Consider the following 21,017-nt stretch of genomic DNA (forward strand, 5'->3'; position numbering starts at 1 on the left):
ATGCTGGAAGGATTAAGCACTGCTTGTTATTACCTTCCAGGGAATACCTAGAAGCCAGACCTTTAGACATCTGCTTGTGAAGGTACTGTGGCAGATACTAATGACCTCCAAACGACAGATCATCTCAGTTAGCAAAGGGTCTGTGGGTGAGTGTGAGAGAGAAAAGAAAGAATTTGTAAAGAATGGAAGAATATGCTTGTGGTTTGTGGCTAAGACTAGTGAGCTGGGTTTGAATTAAGGTCCTGGCTGTGTTCTTTGCCATCCTGAGCAAATAACTTCACTGCCCAATGACTCAGTTTCTCCATATGCATTGCAGAGATATGAACATTTCCTCTTCTCCTATTTATTTACGATATTTTGGGGGTAGAAGTCCAGTCTCACCATTTAAGTGCAAATATACTGCAGAGTCCTCTTACCAAGGGCTTCTAGACCCTACTTCAGCCAGCTTGTCATATCAGTGTGCATTTATCTGGGCTGCAGAATAAACATGTCACAGACATGCAGATCTGGAGACCTGCTCCATTTCAGATTCTTGCCTGAGCAAATTACTTGTGGCTACTAGAACGGAGACGAGCAAGATGCAGAGGGGCTGCACTGAACCAGCCTGGGGCAGCAGAGCCAGAGCTAATATACTTCAGTGGCCCAAAGCTACAAGAACACCCTTAATCTCCCATTCTTCACATTGTTTAATGTACCTCAGCCCCAAAGTATGCTCGATGACAAAGAATATTATTATGTATCCTGTATATGAATTATATAATTATTAATATATAAAATTTTAAATTATTACTGCTTAATAATAATAATAAAAAAGAACAACACAGAAGATCAGACAGAGCTTGGGATCCAGGAAGATCACAGCATTTCCCCCTGGCTTTTGTGCCATGAGATTCCCCTAATTCAGATTGACATCATTTATTGTCACTAACATCGGAAGTAAATTCCTTGTGTAACTACTCATGCTGTTTTCAGATTGATTCTCAGCTCTGCATCACTCACCAAGACTGACATATTAGCTGATAAATCAACTGACAAATGCCCATGCATTTTGATATCATCCAAGATAGCTGCCTGCTCAGGGCCTGCCAGGGGAATGACTGATGTATGATCAGTAGAGCGACTTGGTGCCATTACTCCTTGCTTAACAATTCTCTCTTGAGGATCCAAAAGGAAGGGGACCGGTCTCCCAGGCTGCTCATCCATCACGGAGGATCCTCTCAGTAGGCTCGGTGCCTGTGTAAAGCACCGTGTCAGCATCTCTATTCGGGAACAGCTGCCGCTCACAGCTCATGAAATCCTTCTGTCTAGCTGTCTTGTGGTAGACACTTAACTGCCGGCTGCGTGAGCCACAACAGAGCGCGTCACTGCTTCTCATACATGAGAGGCTCAGAAACGTGAAGGGATCCAGGAGGAGAAAGGAAGAAATGAAAGTAGGGAGGGGGAGGCACTGGCTAAGAAAAGGAGTGACAGGAATGTGAGTGAGAGAGGGGAACATGCAGGGAAGGGTGAGAGGGACAGAGATACAAAGACCTGCTTTCCTCTTGAAATGGCTGCCAATCACTCTCCCCTTCTTACAGAGAAAGAAGAGAGGAGCTGGGGACTAGCCATAAGTGGAAGACACTAGCAAGACATGATGGGAAGAAACCTGCCCTTTCCCAAGAATCAAGAATTCATTCAACAACTAGAGAACAGAGATGCGAGGTGAGCTGTATTCCCATGACTGACTTGAAAATTTGGGCAGCGTTTTCAGGCAGTTGCCTGCACAACACAGTCAATACCACCTTTGAGACATGCAGAGAAGTGACCCTTTGGAAAAAAAGGTGCAGAAAATGAGAGTCTTGGGGGAAGCTTATGTGTTTTACCTGTGGCAGGGCTTGAACAACTGTATCCAGGAGTGCTCGCATTCCTGTGGCCATCTTCAGTAGCTTCAGGACTGCCATAACAAGCACAAAACTGTCACTCAGACACTCAGAAGGTCCATTATTTTATGTAACTTACTAATGTCAGTAGCACAAGACAGATGCCGATTTCCCCTTGCCCTAGAAAAATTGGATTGTCCCTTGTGTCCCCATTTTCCCTTTTCCCATAGGTCACCTATGCCTATCAGGCTCCTTCTGCTTCACCCAGATATGGTCTGGCCAAGAACCCTCTTTCTCCCAGCAATCCATACCAACTCTCCCTCTGCTCTGAATTTTCACGATTTTTACCACTTTCCCTTTCTCCAGCCACCATCTGTTAAGGCAGCTTAGCACATCTTGGTGACAACCAGGAGAATTCAATCCTCTTCCTGTGTAAACTTTAACCTGCTTGGCGATCTCTTCTCCAAATGGCCATACTCAAGCCATAGAAAAATAACAGGAAAAATTCAGCTCTGGCATGATCTGCTCACCTTTTTGGTCCTTCACCTCCTGTTAAAGCCACTTCATCTAAATGCCTGGCTTAAAGAAACCAGAAAACCTTAGCCTCTAGGCTGTCCTTTCCATTCTCTGCCTCCCTCCCAGCCTCTACAGCTACTGCTTGAGGAGTCACTGTACTAGGTCCCACTCCATGGCCACCTACACCCCTGCCTCTAACCAGTGTCTTTCTCACCCCGGGCAATGCGCAGCACCCTCATGATCCGAATGATAGTGGGGTTAATTGGGAGAGCAGCATTGATTTCAATCTCTTCCAGTGTGATGCCCATGACAGACAGCAACACAATGGCCAGATCTAGCTGGTTCCACCTTAAGAAGAAAAAACAAAGAGAGTTAGGGAAGACAGAATTTTTCCACTTCCCTGAAAAAGAAAGTGAATTGTTTCCACTTTAACCTAAACATTCCTTTACGTATGAATCCAAGGCCCCACTCTGAGTCAGCCTACAAAGGCTTTTGCAGACAAACAGAGATTCACTTTGCACACATCCCGAGCAGCCAGAGGCAAGCCAGCCCGATCTGAAAGCATGGAGCTGTGTTACTATGGTGCTATGCTTTGACTAATGGGCTCAGCTTTTTATGGCCTTACTACCTCGAATCAGCTTCATTATATACGTTCTGCTTCAGCATGCTCCCAGTTTGCCTCAAGGGCAGGAAAAAAAATGGCTGTTTCTGAGCCCACCTCCTTTGCTTTCTAGCCTGACTAGTAGATGCCAGCCAAGAAACAGTTCTTGGACAATTCTTATTATTGCCTAGGCATTGCGGCTCTGCTGTGCAGAACTGAAAGGCATTCTGCTCCTGCCTCACACTCTAGATAGGGATCCACCCTCAAAACCTCCACCCGAAGCCCAGCTGTCCCACAGCCACATTTGACAGAACCCTCTGCTCACCTGTCTTTGAAGAATCGCCGCAGACCGAATGCCACCAGCTTGAGAACTGCCTCCAACACAAAGACAGTGGTGAACAGGTAGTTGCAGTACTTAAGAGCTGTCTCCAGGGACTGCCAGCAGAAAGAAAGGGTGAAATAATTGAGGCAAGAGCAGTATCAAGCCCGTAACCTGTGGGAGACTCTTCCGAGCACCAGGAATTTGAGAGTAGATGGGGAAGCTGCCCCATGCCTCCTACTTACTAAAACATGGAGGCCACCTTCTAAGAACAACCATTAGCTAGCCCCTCTGCACCATGTTGTTCTGGGGATCATTTATTGCTCCTTTCTCTTGTACTTCTTGGTATAAGAGGGAGGAGGCTACTGCAAGGAGAGTCCACTAAGTACTATCAGCCTACTCCTCTGCCAATAGCCCATGCCATCATGTTAATGACACTGGCATAGCTATGGACCAAAAGTGAGGCAAGAAGGTTACTTCGGTTGTGGATAAAAGCCATATCTCTGATGGGAGGAAATCCTTCCATGCCTTGACCTCTGGGACAGGCATGTGTCACCTCTCAGATGTGGACTTCTGGTTGGTCATTGTGCTGCCCCTTCGCCACCACCAAGGGTCAATGGGATCAGTGGGCAGCACTTGGTGGCACCTCATACTGGGAGCGTTCAAAGCACTTTGGCAGGATTTATTATAAGAGCCTAACAGCATGGTTGTACCAGAGTGTTAGAGGGGAAGGAGCTGAGGAGTAAGAAAGAAGACTGACCTGTTCTGATATGAGCAAAGGCCTGACACAAGGGTGACAAGTAAGGACTGCGAGTTCCTGCAGAGTAAAACTGGGCACCACCAGGAGCAAGATAAAAGGTGGGCAGCTGGGCAAGATGGGTGAGAAACAGAGGACGGTGGCAGCAGATTTGAATGATAAGAGACAGATTCAGCTCCTCATCAAAGCCTGAGATACCTTGAACAGCATCTACTCAGATGACACAACTGTTATCTAAACCAACAATCTCCTCAAAAATAAACTGAAATACCACTGAGCAGATATCATAATGAATGCTTTGTCTGCATACAGAGGCAGAAAGCTCCTCTGATATATGCAGCATATATTTTTTTTTTTCCCATCAGAGACATCTAGAGCTTTCCCAGGAACTGAGAGAGGTACCTGGTCTTCTACAGCCTAAGTATAAGACTTCTTTGGCCTTCAGAGCCCTTTGCTGGGAATCACTCCCTGCAGCTGAGAGAGGCCCTGCTCAGTGCTTTACCCCTTCACCTTCTCTTACAGAAAACAGGTGGCTGAATGGAGAGATCCTCTCCTGAGAGAGCCAATCCAGTCCCCACAGTTCAGGCCATACGACAGGAGAACTGGTCTGACATTTGGAAATATGATGCAAAGCCTGAAGCTCCCTGGACACTGCAGCTTCCACCATTCTTCTTGTTGGGATCCAGGGGAAAATACAAAGCAGGCTAGGCAGCTAAATTTGGGTGACCCATATAAACCCTTAATAATAAAAAGCACAGAGACCTAATTGCACAAAGCGTTCTAGTGGACAAACTCTTGCTTATATGCATTATCTCTATTGAGTTCAGGCAATAATATATGTGTGAGTAGGGGCTGCCTTTCTGGGTACACACCAAATTTACCAAACTCCTCAAGTATTCCTGCTTACTACATTAACTCTTGCCAAACTTTAACAATATTTTTAGAGACACTTGTGTCCTCTTCTCGTAGACAGAGAAACATAGTAAAATAACATAATTACTAGAGACAGAACTTATCTCCATGATCTCACTCACCACAGGTTGGTTGTAGTGCTCCAAGGACATGGTGACCACGTTGAGGCAGATGATGAAAGTGATGAAGATGTCCAGATAGTGGCTGGTGCAGACCGAATGGATAAGGAGGCGTATGGGGCAGTAGGTAGCATAGTACGGCAAACGCTGTGCTTCTTCAGTGGAAAGAGGGAGATGGGGAGAGTTAGCAGGAAATTGGAAGAAAGAAAGAGATGGGTAAGAAACATTGACGGGTGAGCAGGTATAAATGTGGTGATGGGCTGACAGACAAGGGGATGAAGGCAGAAGAGAGAAAGAACAGAAAAGGATAGATAAAAAATAGGGGCCATAGGAAGGAGAAAAATGAAATGCAAAAAAGAGGAAAGTAGAAGTGGGGTGAAAAATAAATAGAATAAAGAAAAGGAAAGGAATGCTTAAACGAAAATCTGTCAGTCTATGTTTGTGGGAATGGTGCTAAATCAGCATTTCATGCCTCGACAAATTAAGATCACAAATGATAAAAGGGAGCAGATGGTTCCAGGAGAGGCCCCAGGGTGTCACAGGAGAGAGGAAAAAACTGGAGCACGGGAAGGGAAAGCATGCCCATGGGCTGTGAATGGAAGAAAACCATCAGTCTGGGGTAGTAGGGAAGATATCCAGGGGCAAGTATGCTTTTGCAATTTTTGCTTAAAAGTAATACAGAAGAGGACAGGAACACCAGGATGAGGGGTTGCTTCACCCTAGCGGGTCTGGGACCCCAAGGAGTGACACTACAACACTGATGAAAAGAGCCAAGAACAAAACACAAGAGTCTTCCTCTTTTTTTTCCCTCTCCCTTTTCTTTAAATTTTGGGTTAAACACAATAGCCTGCCCAGGTCTTCCCCTTAACACCAGCTGGAGATGCAGGAAGCCCAGGAGGTCTACTGATGTGCGCATGTCTTATGTTGACAGTGTGTGCCAGCATGTGCACAAGTACATTTTGGTACATGGTATTTCCCCATGGCTTCCCTGACACCCCAGCTTCCCTACAGACCTCATAAACCACCCCCTCTTCCCCAGACCGCCCCGGCATGGTGTGTAGCGACGTGGCAATGGCACGGGGAGGAAGGCTCAGAGCACGGCCACAAGCGATGCATTTCAGAGACCGGCCCGTCAAGAAAGAAAAAGAAGAGGAGAAGGTTTTTGTCAGAAAACCTTGGCCTACGAACCGACCAAACACTTAGGCTGTGCCTTACTCCTTCTCTTCTTCTCCAGGCGCCGCAGGCGCTTCTCCTCCCGCCGGCGTGCCTCCTCGGCCTCCTGGTGCTGCCGGCACTTGTGGAAGTTCTCCACCACCACCCCCACAAACATGTTGAGCACAAAGAAGCTGACGATGAGGAGGAAAGAGATGAAGTAGAGGAGCATCCAGGGGTTGTTGTTGGTGACTGGCTGGAGGAAGGAGGAGAAGAGAGAGGCAGTGGTCAAGTGGGTGGTGGTATAGAAATGATAGGGGTGGGAGCCACTGTGGTGATTAGATGCTGGGGAGGGGGGCATGATCATGAAAATGAGGGGAATGGGCTGGGAAGAGCTGAGGCTGTATGCAGGGCAAATTGTGATTGACTGGATTTTGGCATCAGTTGGTGAAAATATAGCTTGCATTGATGGAGCGGGTGAGAGTGAAGGGCAAGGGCCCACCTGTACAGAGTCACCCACAGTTCAGACACAACCCCATCCACAGAGTAGGTGCAACCCCAATACATGGTAAAACAGTCCAGGCACTGGAAACACCTTTGGCTCAAGGGCCAGTAGAGACCACATTTACACACCACCAGGACAGCTGTCAGACCCAGACAGAAATGTCATTCAGGCTCAGAGAAGAAAGGAGGCCCTGCCTTTACTGGATCTCCTGACAAAGCACATACAAAGCCAACAGTGGTGCATCTTGTGTGGAGTTTCAGAGGTAAATGGAGCATCATCCCCAAGGTTCAGGCCTGTGGCAAGTGCTTACACTAGCACTATCAAGGTCATTGCCTTAGCAGCAGAGGAATAGCACTACAGTGGGCAGGAGCCCAACAGTCCCTGCTTATGGGGTATTAAAGCAACCATCTGTGGGCTAGGAAGGAGCCAGCATGCCCAAAAATGTGTGAGGCTTTGTTGCTCTGTTAGAAATAAAGACCTTCCATGTGATCTGAACTGGTTGGAGGGTGAGAATTACCACAGACACCCACTGCACAGCCACAGCTGCACTTCCCCACGTTGACTTGGCACAGCCTTGACCCAAAGGATTCAGCAGGGACTCCTGGTTTGAGGGAGGTGTTCAAAGCAGGATGTTACAGCAAGCTCCCACCTTTCCAGCCCAAGGAATGTCAAAAAGGTCCTTTTGCAAAGAATTCTTTATACCTGCTGGTCTACAGCCACAGCATCTAGTCCATTATACATAATATTGACCCATCCATCCTTGGAAGCCAGAACAAAGAGAGACATCAGGGCCTGCAACAGAAAAAGCAAACCAGATGTGAAGCAGGTGCATCTGGCAGGCTGGGAAAAGAAAAAAAAAAAGCGTGGTTTATGCTCTAACACAGAGTGTTGAAATACTCTTCCTGCCTGCGTCTCTACACACATCAAAACCTGCTCCTTTCTCTGTCAAGGAGGGGCAAGGGGGACAGGAAGCCAGACCCACCAGAAGAGAGAGGTCATGAAGAACATCTGTTTCACAGCAGGAGGGAAAAAGAAAATAAAGCTCTCTGCTGCCACTCTTTTTCTTTCCCCTACAACCTATGAGCATCATAATGATACCAAAACATGAGTGACAGACTCTCTACGTGGATACCCACACCAAATAACTGCTCTTCCTGGCACTGGCATCAGGCTTTTTAGGCACTAGACATCTGTGCTCCAGGAATAGGTACTTATAGGAGGAGACAAACCCTGAGCTGAGTTCCCATCAGAGCTGGGTTGCAGGCACACTCACCTGTCCCAGGTTATCAAAGTTGTACTTGTGGTGCACCCACTTGTAGTTGGCAGCCACGCAGTCGGATCGGTTGGTGATGTTCCTGATGTCGACCCCCAGGCAGTGGTAGAACTTGCCTTTGAAGAGCTGTGAGAGAGGAGCAGCATCATCAGCCCCTTTTGTACCAGGGTCCCCCACATGCTCCCTGGGATGTACAGAAGCTCCTGAGATGGCAGGGGGCTGCAGGGCTCCCTCTGGCTATAAACCAGGTGGGTGGTGAAGGGGAGGCATGGGTGAACACCGGCACATTGTACAGCCCTGGCTGATGTACTGGTAAGGAGCCAGGGCCACATTTGTAAACTCAAATCTGGCTTTTCAGCCTCCTGTACTGCCCCAGACCAGCATTGACTGTAAGTCCTCACTATCTGATAGCTGTTAGGGCAATCTTTTGGGACCCAGTTAGAACCACTGGCCCAAAAGAAAAAAAAATAATCTTCTATACAGCCACTGAGACCAATCTCTCCTCCCTGCCTCCCAGTTAGCTGATGGGGAAAAAAAGATCTCATCTGAGGGTAAAGAACCAGAAGAAACATCCCCTCCTTCTTAGATACTTTTTTTTTTTTCTTTTTTTTTCTTTTTTTTTTTTTTTTTTTTCTCCTGCAAATCTGCACTGCTGTATCTCTTCTGCCCAGAGCTCCTTTCCCCATATGGAAGGTACTGGATTGTGCATTTGTACAGATGCATCAGAGCAGACTAAGTATAGCGCATTCCCTGAGATGGAAGTAACGCCCACGCCCTTGCTCCTCTGCAACGCAACTGCCGAAAATAAAGAGGATTAAATAAAAAAATAAAAGGAGGTTGTGGGTGGACTTCGGGCTGGGAGTGAGGGGGAGGAACAGAGCTGACTGGAGGCAGGGTTTGTGCAAGCAGGTATGGAGCTGCTCGCCCTTGCTGCGTGGCACGGATGTGCCCAGTGAGCCAGCCCTGGGCTGTCCTTGTAACACTGACCCAAACCCTGATCCAACTCCTGCCATGCATGCACGAGCATTAACTCCCGTCTCGCACATCCAGCAACACTTGCACTTGCTGAGCAGCTGGCTGCCCTTGCCAAAGGCCACGGGGACATTTCGGTGGGAGAAAGCTAGCAGAGGTGGGAAGCTACAGAAGGTTTCCTGGCTTGCCTGCCCCTCCTGCTCTGTCAGGGGCATAAGGGCCGTTTGAGGGCAATACCAGCCCTACCTGCACACCCAGGATCCCGAAGATGATGAAGAAAGCACAGCAGATGAGGACAATGTTTCCTATGGGCTTGAGGGAAGAAATGAGCGTCTCCACCACCAGCTTCAGGCCAGGGGCTCGGCTGATGACTCTGGAAGGGAAGGAAAGGGAGGGGTGACAGAGGGACAGAGCAGAGATGTTCAACCCCAGCTAAGTAGTTTCAGCAGAAGTGGGCCCCTGCTCTCCCTGTGCAGTGACTTGTCAGTGGGGAACACTCCTACCAGGGCCAAAAAGCCTCTTTTGTCCCATGGTTTGGTTGTCTGATGAGGTATCTCCAGGGCCAAAGCCATATGGCTAAGGGGAACCTCCCTCTGTTTATTGGCTGATCTAAGATGACACTTTGACCAGTAACAGTGGGGTCTGACTCTGGGACCCTTCCTGGGGGTCCAGTGGGAAGGGGAAGCAGAGTAGGATGTGGTGGGGCTCTGACCGGAGGGGCCGTAAGGTGCGCAGCAGCCGGAGGACCCGCAGCACCCCCAGGATTTTGGCACCACCAGCAGAAGCTACCGAGACCACAATGTCGATGAGGGACACAAAGACCAAGAAGCCATCCAGGATGTTCCAGCTGCTGCGGAGATAAGCCTGATCACCAAAATACAGGCCTAGAGAAACCACCTGCAAGAGAGGGGAGACGGGTAAATGGCTCCTCCGTGTTGCCTGATAGAGGGCAGCCACCGAGAGAGAGGAAGGATGGATAATGGCTATCAACTCCATGAACTCCATATGACCCTTCCTAAGGAAGCAGTGAGGATCCATTCTGCACCCCACAATCAATCTCATCACCTTTTTCTTTTGGCTGTAAGGATATGAAGGAAAATGTCCTTGGTGAAAGTGGTGGTACGTAACTCTAGAAACAACCACCATGCTTTGGAGTAGCATTTCACCACGTTTGCCGTCTCACCTCTCCTCTGCCTCCCTGAGCAACAGGACTTGGGAACATTTAGAAAACTTTTCCCTTCCATACCACAGATCTGGGGCAAGGGTCCCAGTCCAGACATCACCTTGGTTTTAGCAGGTAAAATGGGGCACCAAAACCCATACTCTGGCTCCTATGGGAGTGGTTTGATTCACAGCAGTTCTCAACACCAGCATGTGTTACAGACATCACTGGCCCTGAGGGAGAACTGAACACTCTAAAAATCATGGCAGTAATTTAGAAACAAATTTTAGGAGGTTTAGCTTCAGGCATCCAGTTTTGAGACTCTCTTTACACAGCTTTGAGACTCTTTCCTCAACATGAGAGGATTAACAAGATTTCTCTATTGTTGCAAAGACACCTATTGAATAATTATCTCAGCTCAGAACAATTCGTTAATATCACTGTAATTTTCCCCACTCTTGCTCCAGGAGGAAGGGAATGGACATTTGACATTATTACAAAATGCATACCTGGAGGCCAGCTATTCCTCCCAGATATCAAGATCCCCTTGGTTTTAAAACCCAGGATAAGCATCCCCTCCATGCATGTTCAGAAGGGAAACACCCCAGGCAGTATGTGCCTTTATCAAGATAGGGGGAAGGACTGACAAACTGAAAAGATGCAGAGATTTTAGAAGGGTGCTGGGCAAACATGAACCATGTTGTTCCTGACACTGGGAAAAGATTCTGAGCCATTCAGCTCCATTAACTTACCTTCAGCGTCATCTCAGCTACAAAAATTGCTGTGAAAATGTAGTTGGACACAGTAAGAAAGATTCTCTCCTAGAAAGCAAACAAAATACAAGAAAACAAACAAGCATAAAACAACAACAGCAAAACAGAGAAAGGCCTTAAATGCATCTTGACTTTTTCTCGTTACTCTGTGAGGCCTCTCTGGTGACCTTGATATCTTTTACTTTCCTGCAAGGGGTCTGAAGGCAGGAGGAATGAGAGGTGCTCCTGGCAAAGGTTGGTGCCAGACAGCTTTCAGCTTGCACACCTTAGCTCTGCCCTGTGCCACAGCCAGGACAGATCCCACACAGCTCCCCAAAAGCACAGTGGGTGGGATTTGCAATGCATCCTATGAATCTGGTTTCAAGGTGCTCACTGCCCCAGTCTGCCAGTGCTACTCACTACCCTGGGACTCCTTCCCGAAGGATTTCTGAGCACTGACCTGAAATGGTGAGTAACTGCAGTAGAGCTGGGGGTCAGCTAAGGCAGGGATACAAAAAAAAAAAAAAAAAAAAAAAAAAAAAACAACAAACATTTCATTTGCCAGTGCAGTCTCTCTTCCCTTTGACACACCAGTCTGAGCCACCTCCAAAACAGCTCAAAAGCAGTATACATGAATGATAGCATACCATTCCTACAGAGACTTTGCTGCACATACAATTTGCTTCTGTTTATTTCCCAGTCCCCACCTTTCTGGCAAACAATCTATTAACCATGGGAACTCTTACCATGGTTAGGGAGGGAACTATGATGAGCCTATTACAAAGAGGACTGCTGCATTGCAAGACCCCACAGGAGAAGCACATATGATGTGAATTGCTAATACATGTGCATTTGAATAGATGAATGGGAGTTAGTGTTTAATGTTAAGTTTTATCCAGAAGCCATTCTGGTGCCAGGAAGACTTATGCACCTATGTCAATTGTGTGTTAAAAAGTAGGTGGGAGGGAATGGTGCTCACCGTGCTTCTGTGTTCAATCTGTGGTCTCTCCAGGGCAATGGTGATGCAGTTCAGGAAGATGAAGGCCAGCACAACATAGTCAAAGAGCTTGTGAGCAATGATGGTTTGGCAGAGGAGGCGAAACCTGCAAGAAAGTTCCAGTAGGCACCTGTGCTTTGGGCGGAAAGAGTTTAGGAGCTAGGAGCACAGAAAATTGAGTGATCTGGCCAAAAACTGAGCTTTGATGTGGTGGCTCTCCTATTGCTAATACTGATGTCTCTTGCCATGGCAGTATTTTGGCATAGCCCAGCATGGGGCAGAGCAAGGAACTGAACTTTGATGCATTGCCCCAGTGCCAGAGTGGTCTCCTAACCACTACGACTGTGTGCTCCTCTCTTGCCCTGTAAAGGAAAGGTTGTTCAGTTTCCCTCCCAGACTCACACCAAGGCAAAGAGGCCTCCTGCAGAAAGCCGAGGATAGGCAGGTAGGTTGGCTGTCACGGGGAACACACCTCTGCCTGCTCCGATGGACACTGCCCATTAGCACAGGTGTCACACGAAGCAAAGAGCTCTCCTCCATGGGCTGTAACACAAGCCCCTTCACTTCAAGGGGCAATGTCCATTGGTAAGAATAGTGATGTCTGGCTTACATGAGCATTTTCTCCCAGTGGGAAGAGCCCTTTAGCAGAAAGAATGTATCTCAAAATGTTTGTGTTGTTGTTGTTTTGTTTTTCAGGCATGGAGAATTCTAACTTTGCCCTAAAAGGTGTGATATGACTGCTGATAAGTTGGCACTGGGACTGAAAATGGAACGGAGAGGCTGTTCCGGTACCAAGGGAGGAAATACCATTGTTATGGAGTCATTAAAAATACATTCCTTCTCCTTTCTGAGTTAATGTCAGTATTCCCTACCTCACTTGGCTATAAATATTTATGATTACACAGAAGAAAAATGGAATGCTCCAAAGGGAGGAGAAATCACAATAGCCATTTAGGATTCACATCCTCTCTTTCATCTCCAGAATCAAGGAAGAGACACATTGTTTGACTGTAGGAGAGATGGAGGAGACAAAACACATTCTCAATTGACAAGTTTAAAGTTTCAACCTAATGTTCAGGCTCAGGGGATGCATGGCAACAAATCTGTCCCTCCTCCTCAACCCTCTCATGGCAAAAACTGCACAAACCTGTTTTGAGGAGAAAAGAGATATATGGACCAGTCTTCCCGGAGCTCACACCAGTCTGGCTTATAGACTTCTATCATCTTCCGGATGCGAAAGCACAGGCTCTGGAGAGATGCAGCAGAAGCAAGTGTCACTGGTTAACTTCCCATTTGCCTGACAAAGGCACTCATCCTTTCTCATATGATCCCAAAACACCACTGCCTGGTGTTTCCCAGGGGCACTACCTGCCTTTCTTAAGCACCTGCAAGAGGAGATGGGCCCAAAGAACAAGCCACAGAAGAGGAGGTAGGCACTGCTTTGCCATGGCCTGTTTACCTCTCAGCTTCTGATTTCTTTCACACATCGTTAGAAATAATAGTGCTGGTATCCTATCTAGGGAAGGATATTGTCTGTGATGTCTTCTCAGATGTCTTCTGTTGGCACTTGGGATCAGAGGTGATTCAATTTTATACAGTGTGTAGGTCTGCTTAAATTTCTGCTGATCCTCCCTCCACTCTTTCTACCATTTGATCTGCTTACAAACTGGACATTGCAGTCTCCCAGTCTGGCACAGCAAAATCCACTTGCCTTCTCTCTTGTTCCTCTTCTTCCTGCTCTGGTCTGCCAATGTTCCTATATTCATATATCTGAAATAACAGCCTCCAAATGGCCATGCACGTGCCTCACCTCTGCCTTTCTCCCACCACCCACCTGCAAGACTACCTCATGGGCAGCCTGATGATGTGATGTGGGCTTAACTGGGCCCAGAAGATCCCACCTACATTCAGTGATGTCCTCCAGCTTGTACTTAAAGCACTTGAGGATGGAGCTGGGGTTTCCCACAGTACCGTAGTACAACCCCAGGTTCCCTGCACCAAGTACTCACATAATCTATCTCTTCATCATCTTCCCCACGCTCCTTGCGGTTGTTCATCTTTGGGAAGATCTCCTTAGCAATACTGGGCATTTTACCATTGCAGTCTTGATGCTCGCTGGCCCCTGGTACTGTCCCGAGCTTACGGGTCCCTCTGTGGCTGGATGGGACAGAGGCCAACTCCAGCAGGTCGCAGGAGCCTTTGTTGTCCAGGGAGAGTGTCCGGCGGTGATGAAACACCCTCCCTGCCCCATCTGGCTCCTTATCTCCTGCCCTGTGCCTCTCCCCGGACAGGAGGGACTCATGCTCGGCAGAGGGAGGTTTGTGCTTCAGGCTGTGTCCTCGGGCCAGGCTGTTCCAGCTGGAGCGACGGCTCCCCCAGGCCCCGCTGCGGCCCCAGGCCCCGTAGTGGGAACTGCGAGAGCTGGACTGTAAGAGAGCAGGACAGGGATTCAGCCATCCCAGACACAGGAAGGGAGCATGCTGCCCTGTTTCAGGCCACAGACTTCTCCAGATGGACTTTTTTTTAACCCTCAAGGAAGGTGTGTGTTGGGAAAGTAGTGGTAATCGCTGTAAATCTAACGACAAATTGATAATGAGCTAGCGATGGTGTTGGCTGCGATCGCTTTATAGCACCATCTGTGTGCAAGGCACTTACAGGGAAGGTAAACAATAAAGCCAAAGGCCAGGTGTCTGATGTTGTTACTTACACCAGCACAGAGCAAGAATGAAGCTTTCCAAAAATCTGATCGGCAGCATTTTACACTGCCCTGGGGTAAAAGATAATACAAGGTACGGGGAGATGGATAATCTGTCACACCATCTTTGAATACAGTCTTCGTAAAAGGAAGAAACGAGACAAACAGGCTTGTTGGTTACGGTCTAGTCCAACTGCATTAGCAACTTATCACGTAGCACATGGCTGCCAGCTCTCCCTGTTTAAAAATAACAGGGGCATGAATGCTCCTAGCATTGATGCATCCCCCTCAAAACCTGTGTGTGTCAGTGTGCAGAGAGCCCAGAGACTGATGTTACAAGGTGGACAGGTCTGAGACACGTTGGCTGGACAGTGCTAAGGGGCAGCAGGATCTTCTGTGAGGAGCTCCAAGTCAAGAGTTCTCTCATTGTACAAATAAAAAGCTACCAGAAAAACTATCTGTTATGGGACTTGGCAGTTCTGACAGCACCCAGACTTTCCTATGCTCTCAACTCACTCGGAGCATTGTTTTTGTACATGGTGCTCTAGGAAAACAGGGAAGGGCAAGAGGACAAAACATGCTTCACTCTAAGAGGAAGACCCTGTCCTCTTGGCATTTCCCCTCTCCTACCAGCAGAATGTAAGAGCTGAAACCTACACTTAATGGAGTATTGATCAATAACCTTGAAATATAGGTAAATAACCTAGAAATATAGCTAAATAATGTGAACTGTCCTGGCTTCCTAAGGGCAAGCAATGTGTCTGTGTTAGAAGTCTACAGCAGCAATGCAATCCTCTATAGCAGTCTCACAGCTGATGACAGAAAGGCAATGGAGTCCTTGGATTTCAAAAGAAGGGTATCACACGTGTTTCTACTCACTCACTCACCAAGGACCGCTGGTCATAGGTCATTCTGCCCAGGGACATTACGCTGCTCTTCCGGGAGCCAACAGCAACACGGATCTGGTCAGGCTGCAGGGAGTTACGTGAGGAGTTGGTGACTCCCCCAGCAGCCACTGGTGGGTTGGAGGAGGGCAAGGATGGGTCCAAGTGTCCATTTGGTGTCACAGGAATGGCACAGAGCTTGGGATCTGGGCAAAAAGAAGAAGAAAGAGGAAAACAAGAGAAACAAATAAGGTTGGTTCCTCCCCATCTGATGACTGTTTCAATGTCTAAGCTGCTTAGCATATTAGCAGCAGCTAGCAGTGTGTTAGCTCTGTGGTCAGCATTGGTTCCTTCTCTTTTAGGGTGCTCTAGCAAAAGTGATGCAAGCTAGAAAGACTTTGTTCTCCTCGATCCCCCAAAATGACGGCAGCTCTCCTTGAGGCCAGAAGGCAGCTTTCCTTGAGGCAGAGTGCTGGTCAGGCAGACAGGCAGAGCAAGAGGCTGAACCCTGGCAGCAAGGGGAGGAGAGCGTGCTTCTGCGTGCCAAGAGCAGATACCTGCATGTCCAGGTCTGAACAGATACCGCCAACTGTCAGACAGGCAGACACTGGCTATTTAAAGCTGTTAGGCTGAGACACTGAGCAAGAGAGGAAGATGTGGGGAGACCCACAGCCATCCCTGCTTCGGGTTCTGCTTTAAATTCCTGTGATCAGACTCCTCATCCCAGCCTATCCTACAGTGGGCCTCTTCAAATGACTGATCACTGACCTTGAAGATCCAGGGCACCTTCGAGGGCTGTGTTAGCTTCTGTGAAAAACCATTGACATTTGCGAAGATGGATAGCAAGGATAGGGTACTGGCCTTTAACACCTGAAAGGACTGTAATAATCATTTCTATTTGACCTACTGAATAATGAAGGTCAAATATCCTTGCCTGCATTCAGTATCACTGCTCTGCAACCTTTTCCCCACCTGTCCTTCTGGGGCTTTGGCTGCCTACATTCAAAGTGAGCTCTGATATAGTGAGGCTTTGTAACCCAGATCAGACTGCTGTGAAAACAGCTAAGTTGTGAGAAAGGGCTATGACAAGCCAGGTCTGGAGACTACTTCTTGCCACAGGAGCTGCATTTAAGCTCAGCCCCACATCTGTAGTCCTTGCCTGGGTTATGCTTGTGCCTGTCCTTGCACATTGTGGATCCTGACCTTGTCTTGCTGAATGAACTTCTTGGCTTGACCTTGGACCTGCCTCATCCCTGCGGACATGCTTGGCAATCACTCAACCATTGTTAGACCCTGGCTACCATCAGCAGACCTGCCCTGCTCACCTTGTGCAAGTACTGTACCTTTGTTGGTGCAGTCCCTGCCCTGACACCCTGAATGCCCCCCTGACCATCCCTTTCAGAGCAGGCTACTCGCACTGCTCCCTGCCACCAAGTCCTGTCTGAGGCATAACACCTTTTGTAGAAAGACTTGCAGTCTTCAAGGAAAGACTTCAAGGAGTGGAGACCTTAACCGGCAGTTTGTAGGCAGACTGTTCCAACAGTTAATTATCCTTCCTTAAAAATATGTGGCTTTTTTCAGTCTGAGTTTGTCTAGCTTCAGCTTCCAACCTTTACAATCTCATTATGTTTTTTTCTGCTCAATTAAAGAGCCATCTACCATCAGAAATCTATCCTTATGGTCGGCAGTTACAGAGTGTGTGATCAAGTTACTTCTCCAGCTTCTCTAAGCTTCATTAGCTTCTCACCATGAGGCAGGGCTTCCAGATTTGTCTGAGTCCTTTTTAATGTGTTGGTATCCCCTCTCCAAATGTGGCTCCCAGATTTGAACACAGTGTTCCTTGGTGCCCCTGAAGCTGAGCAGAGACGGTGTCATCTTCTCACTACTATTTGCTGTTTTTCAGGTCATTCAGGAACTGCTCCCCTTAGCTATCACATTCCAATAGCACCAGGTTTCCACCAATAACACCACAAACTAGCATAAAGTTCAAAATGAAACCCAGAAAATTCTACCTTGGAGATGGGAGTGAATTTTCTGCTGAATTTGCTTTCAAAGTTCTTACTAAACAGCAATAGGATGCAAGCAAGTGAGGCTGTTTGAGCTATCATACCTGAGCCTTCCTGGACCTCTTGGAACTGATCTAACTCCTCTATGTTTGATGAACTCTGATCTTCCTCTGAGTATGACCGGTTGGCATCGCCCTGGAACACACAAATTAAGAAGCTGGGAACTCATAAACAGAAAAGACCATTTTATTTTTTTTTCTATTTCATTGCTGGAACAACTGTAAAATCCTCCATGGCAGCCATGCATCAGCAGGAGCACTGGGGAGTTCAATGGGACCTGGGATGGCTGAGATACTGTGTTCTTATTTTAGGAGGTTGAAAGGATTCACCTTTGCAGGTGTTGCATGGGACAGAAATTATGAACTCCCTTCTAGAGGGCTTGTCTCTTTCATTGTAAAGATTAACACTGTCATCTATTTTTTAGAGATACCCACCCTGAATTTCAGAAGGGAAATGGCAAAGGTGTGATACTTTGGGAGTCCTCCACCCCAGTACCCTCCAAGTGTCTTAAAGGTCCCATTTTTAGCAGCTCTCTTCCTCTTCTCCTTGGAAGAAGCTTTAGTGACAACTTACCTCAGCCTGGAATCCCTCCACAAGGATGGCCACCAGCAGATTGAAGAGCACATAATTGCCAAATGTCATGAGAGCCACAAAGTAAAGGGATGCCCATGGTGAGGTGGAGGCCATGCCATTATAGAGCACAACATTCCAGTCCTCTTGGGTTAGGATCTGCAACCAGGAGCAGAGCAATGCAAACATGAAGGAAGAATGTGGAAGGGAAAAGGACAGTGAAAGCACTTCAGGATGCACCAGGCCTCTTAATTTCTCCATAACCACACACCTACTACCCATTGTTATGTCCTGCTGTGGTACTGCCCCAATAATGCTAGCTGAGCAAGAAGAAACAAGAACAAACACGAGGGCAGCCATGTGCTCAGGTGACAGTGTTAAACACAGACATTGCCACAACAGAAGTGACCTTTACAAACTCTCTCCTAGGAAGGAAGGAGCCCCTCTCTCTGAGAAATCCCAGTCACCGTGGTACAATACACAATCGCTCTTCCTCCTTTGACATCAAATGCTGGAGCCTTTTGTGCTATCAGAAGAGAGTGCAATTCTCCACAATGAGAAGAAACACCTCCTGGTCCTCACTTTGCCTTGTCCTGTATTGGCAGGGTGCATGAGGCACAAACCTACAGACAACAGTCCTACCCACGGAGAACAAAGCTGGCTCACCTGGAAGACGGTGACGATAGCCCACAGCAGGGAGTCAAAATTCTTCCGGTCGGGAATTGTATCTCCCGTGTCCGTCCTGAGGCTGAACTTGCAACCAAAGATGTGCATTCCGAGGATGCTGTTGGCACAGGAGGAATTAGTGCTAAATTTAAATCTCTCTGTCATACAGGTGCTAGAGAACAACGCAGCCAGGCCACTGGGACCTATCCGTGAAGAATTCATGTGTTGCAAACCAATAGCTCACCACAAAACCTCATGTCCCATCACATATTGCCTCCAGCCTGTCTGACCAGTGCATCCACAAAGCACACTGACAACTTTTCTTGGGTGCTTCCTGCCGCCCTTCTGTCAGTCAGCTCATAGGCTGAACTCTTCCTGCAGCCGCTGCTGATTGCCAAGCGATGCCACCCATCTTGCAATGGGGCATTATGCTCAGTGCATGCATTTGGTGGCAGCATTTCTCCACCCCGTCCAGGCCAAATCTTCAGCTACTGAACCTGATTTAGGGCAGCAGGGGCCTCAGCCTCTTTGGGTGAGTAAATTTCTGTCAGTGCTGCCTAAGATGACAAGATGAGCCATGTGTTTGTGTACTGAAGTTGCTGTCAATACGGACTGTGAGGCAACTGCCTCCTCACCTGAAGATGAAGATGAAGAGCATAAGGAGCATGCAGAAGGTGGCCACGTTGTCCATAGTCTTCATCAGCACCACGAGCTGGCGGCGCAGTGCGGGCATGAAACGCACCAGCTTCAGCACCCGCAGGAGACGGAAAGTCCTTAGCACAGAGAGGCCCCCATCTGACTGGCCGATGATCTCCCAGATGCTATGGCCCAGAGAGGCACAGGGAGCGCAAGGGACAATGTAAAAAGAGATGTGAACAGGCAAAGACAGAATAACAATGCTAATCCAAGTTATCACCTCCACATGGGCAGCATGCACAGAGGGATCAGAGAGAAAATCTTCTCATACAATATGCAATTAGAAGTACATGCTACAGGTTTATACTCATCTGTCAAAAGCTGCATTTCTCCATTCATGAACATGGCACTGCATGTTGCAGGACAGAGGAAAGGATTGTAGCACTAAGCCCTAGCAAATCAAGTTCTTGTAGCACACATTAAACCTCTGCGGCATCCTTCATTTGTGCATTTCAAAAAATGTTTCACAGATAATATTTGTTGTGGACTTGCAAGACAATTGAGATGGCCTCTACTCTACAGAGGAGAGAAGAGAGGGGCAGAAATGCTACATGGTTTGCCCAGAGTTACCGAAATTGTTGGGAAATGACTTCTCAATCTCTCAATCCTTTGCCTTGTGCATCAGCTCAACTCTTTTTTTTTTTAATTTTTTTTTTTGGTTAAAGCTGCTAAATCCTTTTGGAAAAGGCATATGAAAACATGCAAGCTTTACAGTGTTTTTTACTATATATATTTCAGTTGATCCCCAAGACCCTTGTCACCTGATGATGACGATGATGCTGTCAAAGATGTTGTAGGGGTTGCGGAGGTAATCAAAGAGACCAAAAGCAGCAAGTTTCAGGATCATCTCTAGGGCAAACATGCTTGTAAAGACAACGTTGCTTATCTCCAAGATGTTGGTCAGTTCCTCTGGCTGGAGAGAAGGCAAATTCAGAGTCAGAACTGAAAGAACAGAACAGAAATAAAGTGCCACCATTCCCAGGGGACAAGCTCTGTAGGGAATTGTGAAGGACCGTGGGTGAGATTTGAATGGGACAGGATACAGCCACCTTTGCACTCCAATTCACGTTTATTACCTTCATCATAGATTACATCTCTAACAAATTCTTGTATGGCAGGGAGCTCCACAGCCTTTCACGCACACGAGGCTGACCAAGCATCTCCCACATCCTACTGTATTCACTGGCCCCCTGGCTAAAGGCTGATTCACTTTGTGCAAAGAACTTGAGTACTTCTGAAGCAAGGCAAAAGTGGCTGATCTGTGATCTCAAGACTTTGCTCTGAGGTTTCCACATAACTGGCACAATTTGTTTTTGAAATTTACAAAACATTTGAATGTCAGAAAACAGTCCCCCATTTTCCTCTAAATCTCACTGCAGTTTTTTATTCCTTTTCCATGCTTTTTTTCCCCTGCCTTCCTCATTTTCTCTTCTCCCACCCCCCAATAAATCCTTGATGTGCATCAGTTTTCCTCGTCTTGCTCCGGCACTCTTCTCATGTCTCTGTCCTATGAGTGGTTTCAATAATTACCTAAGGAAATATTA

At 47.4% G+C, this 21,017-nt stretch overlaps 1 protein-coding gene across 1 annotated transcript in view; it reads right to left on the reverse strand.

The window, feature by feature from the left end:
• The window catches only part of CACNA1I (calcium voltage-gated channel subunit alpha1 I), a 145,919-nt gene that overhangs the window by 12,436 nt on the left and 112,466 nt on the right, over positions 1–21,017 (reverse strand). Inside the window, exons 10-28 of the mRNA XM_032195274.1 lie at positions 20,235–20,386; positions 19,413–19,598; positions 18,778–18,895; positions 18,115–18,270; positions 17,586–17,676; positions 15,479–15,681; positions 13,906–14,322; positions 13,044–13,144; positions 11,879–12,002; positions 10,900–10,968; positions 9,698–9,882; positions 9,232–9,358; positions 8,014–8,139; positions 7,443–7,532; positions 6,272–6,491; positions 5,087–5,238; positions 3,302–3,411; positions 2,590–2,723; positions 1,863–1,933 (exon numbers count right to left, since the gene is read on the reverse strand). Coding sequence (XP_032051165.1) covers positions 1,863–1,933; positions 2,590–2,723; positions 3,302–3,411; positions 5,087–5,238; positions 6,272–6,491; positions 7,443–7,532; positions 8,014–8,139; positions 9,232–9,358; positions 9,698–9,882; positions 10,900–10,968; positions 11,879–12,002; positions 13,044–13,144; positions 13,906–14,322; positions 15,479–15,681; positions 17,586–17,676; positions 18,115–18,270; positions 18,778–18,895; positions 19,413–19,598; positions 20,235–20,386 — 2,832 coding nt within the window. The remainder of the gene's footprint in view (positions 1–1,862; positions 1,934–2,589; positions 2,724–3,301; positions 3,412–5,086; positions 5,239–6,271; positions 6,492–7,442; positions 7,533–8,013; positions 8,140–9,231; positions 9,359–9,697; positions 9,883–10,899; positions 10,969–11,878; positions 12,003–13,043; positions 13,145–13,905; positions 14,323–15,478; positions 15,682–17,585; positions 17,677–18,114; positions 18,271–18,777; positions 18,896–19,412; positions 19,599–20,234; positions 20,387–21,017) is intronic.

Source organism: Aythya fuligula, chromosome 1 (assembly GCF_009819795.1).
Source record: "Aythya fuligula isolate bAytFul2 chromosome 1, bAytFul2.pri, whole genome shotgun sequence".
Taxonomy (NCBI): domain Eukaryota; kingdom Metazoa; phylum Chordata; class Aves; order Anseriformes; family Anatidae; genus Aythya; species Aythya fuligula.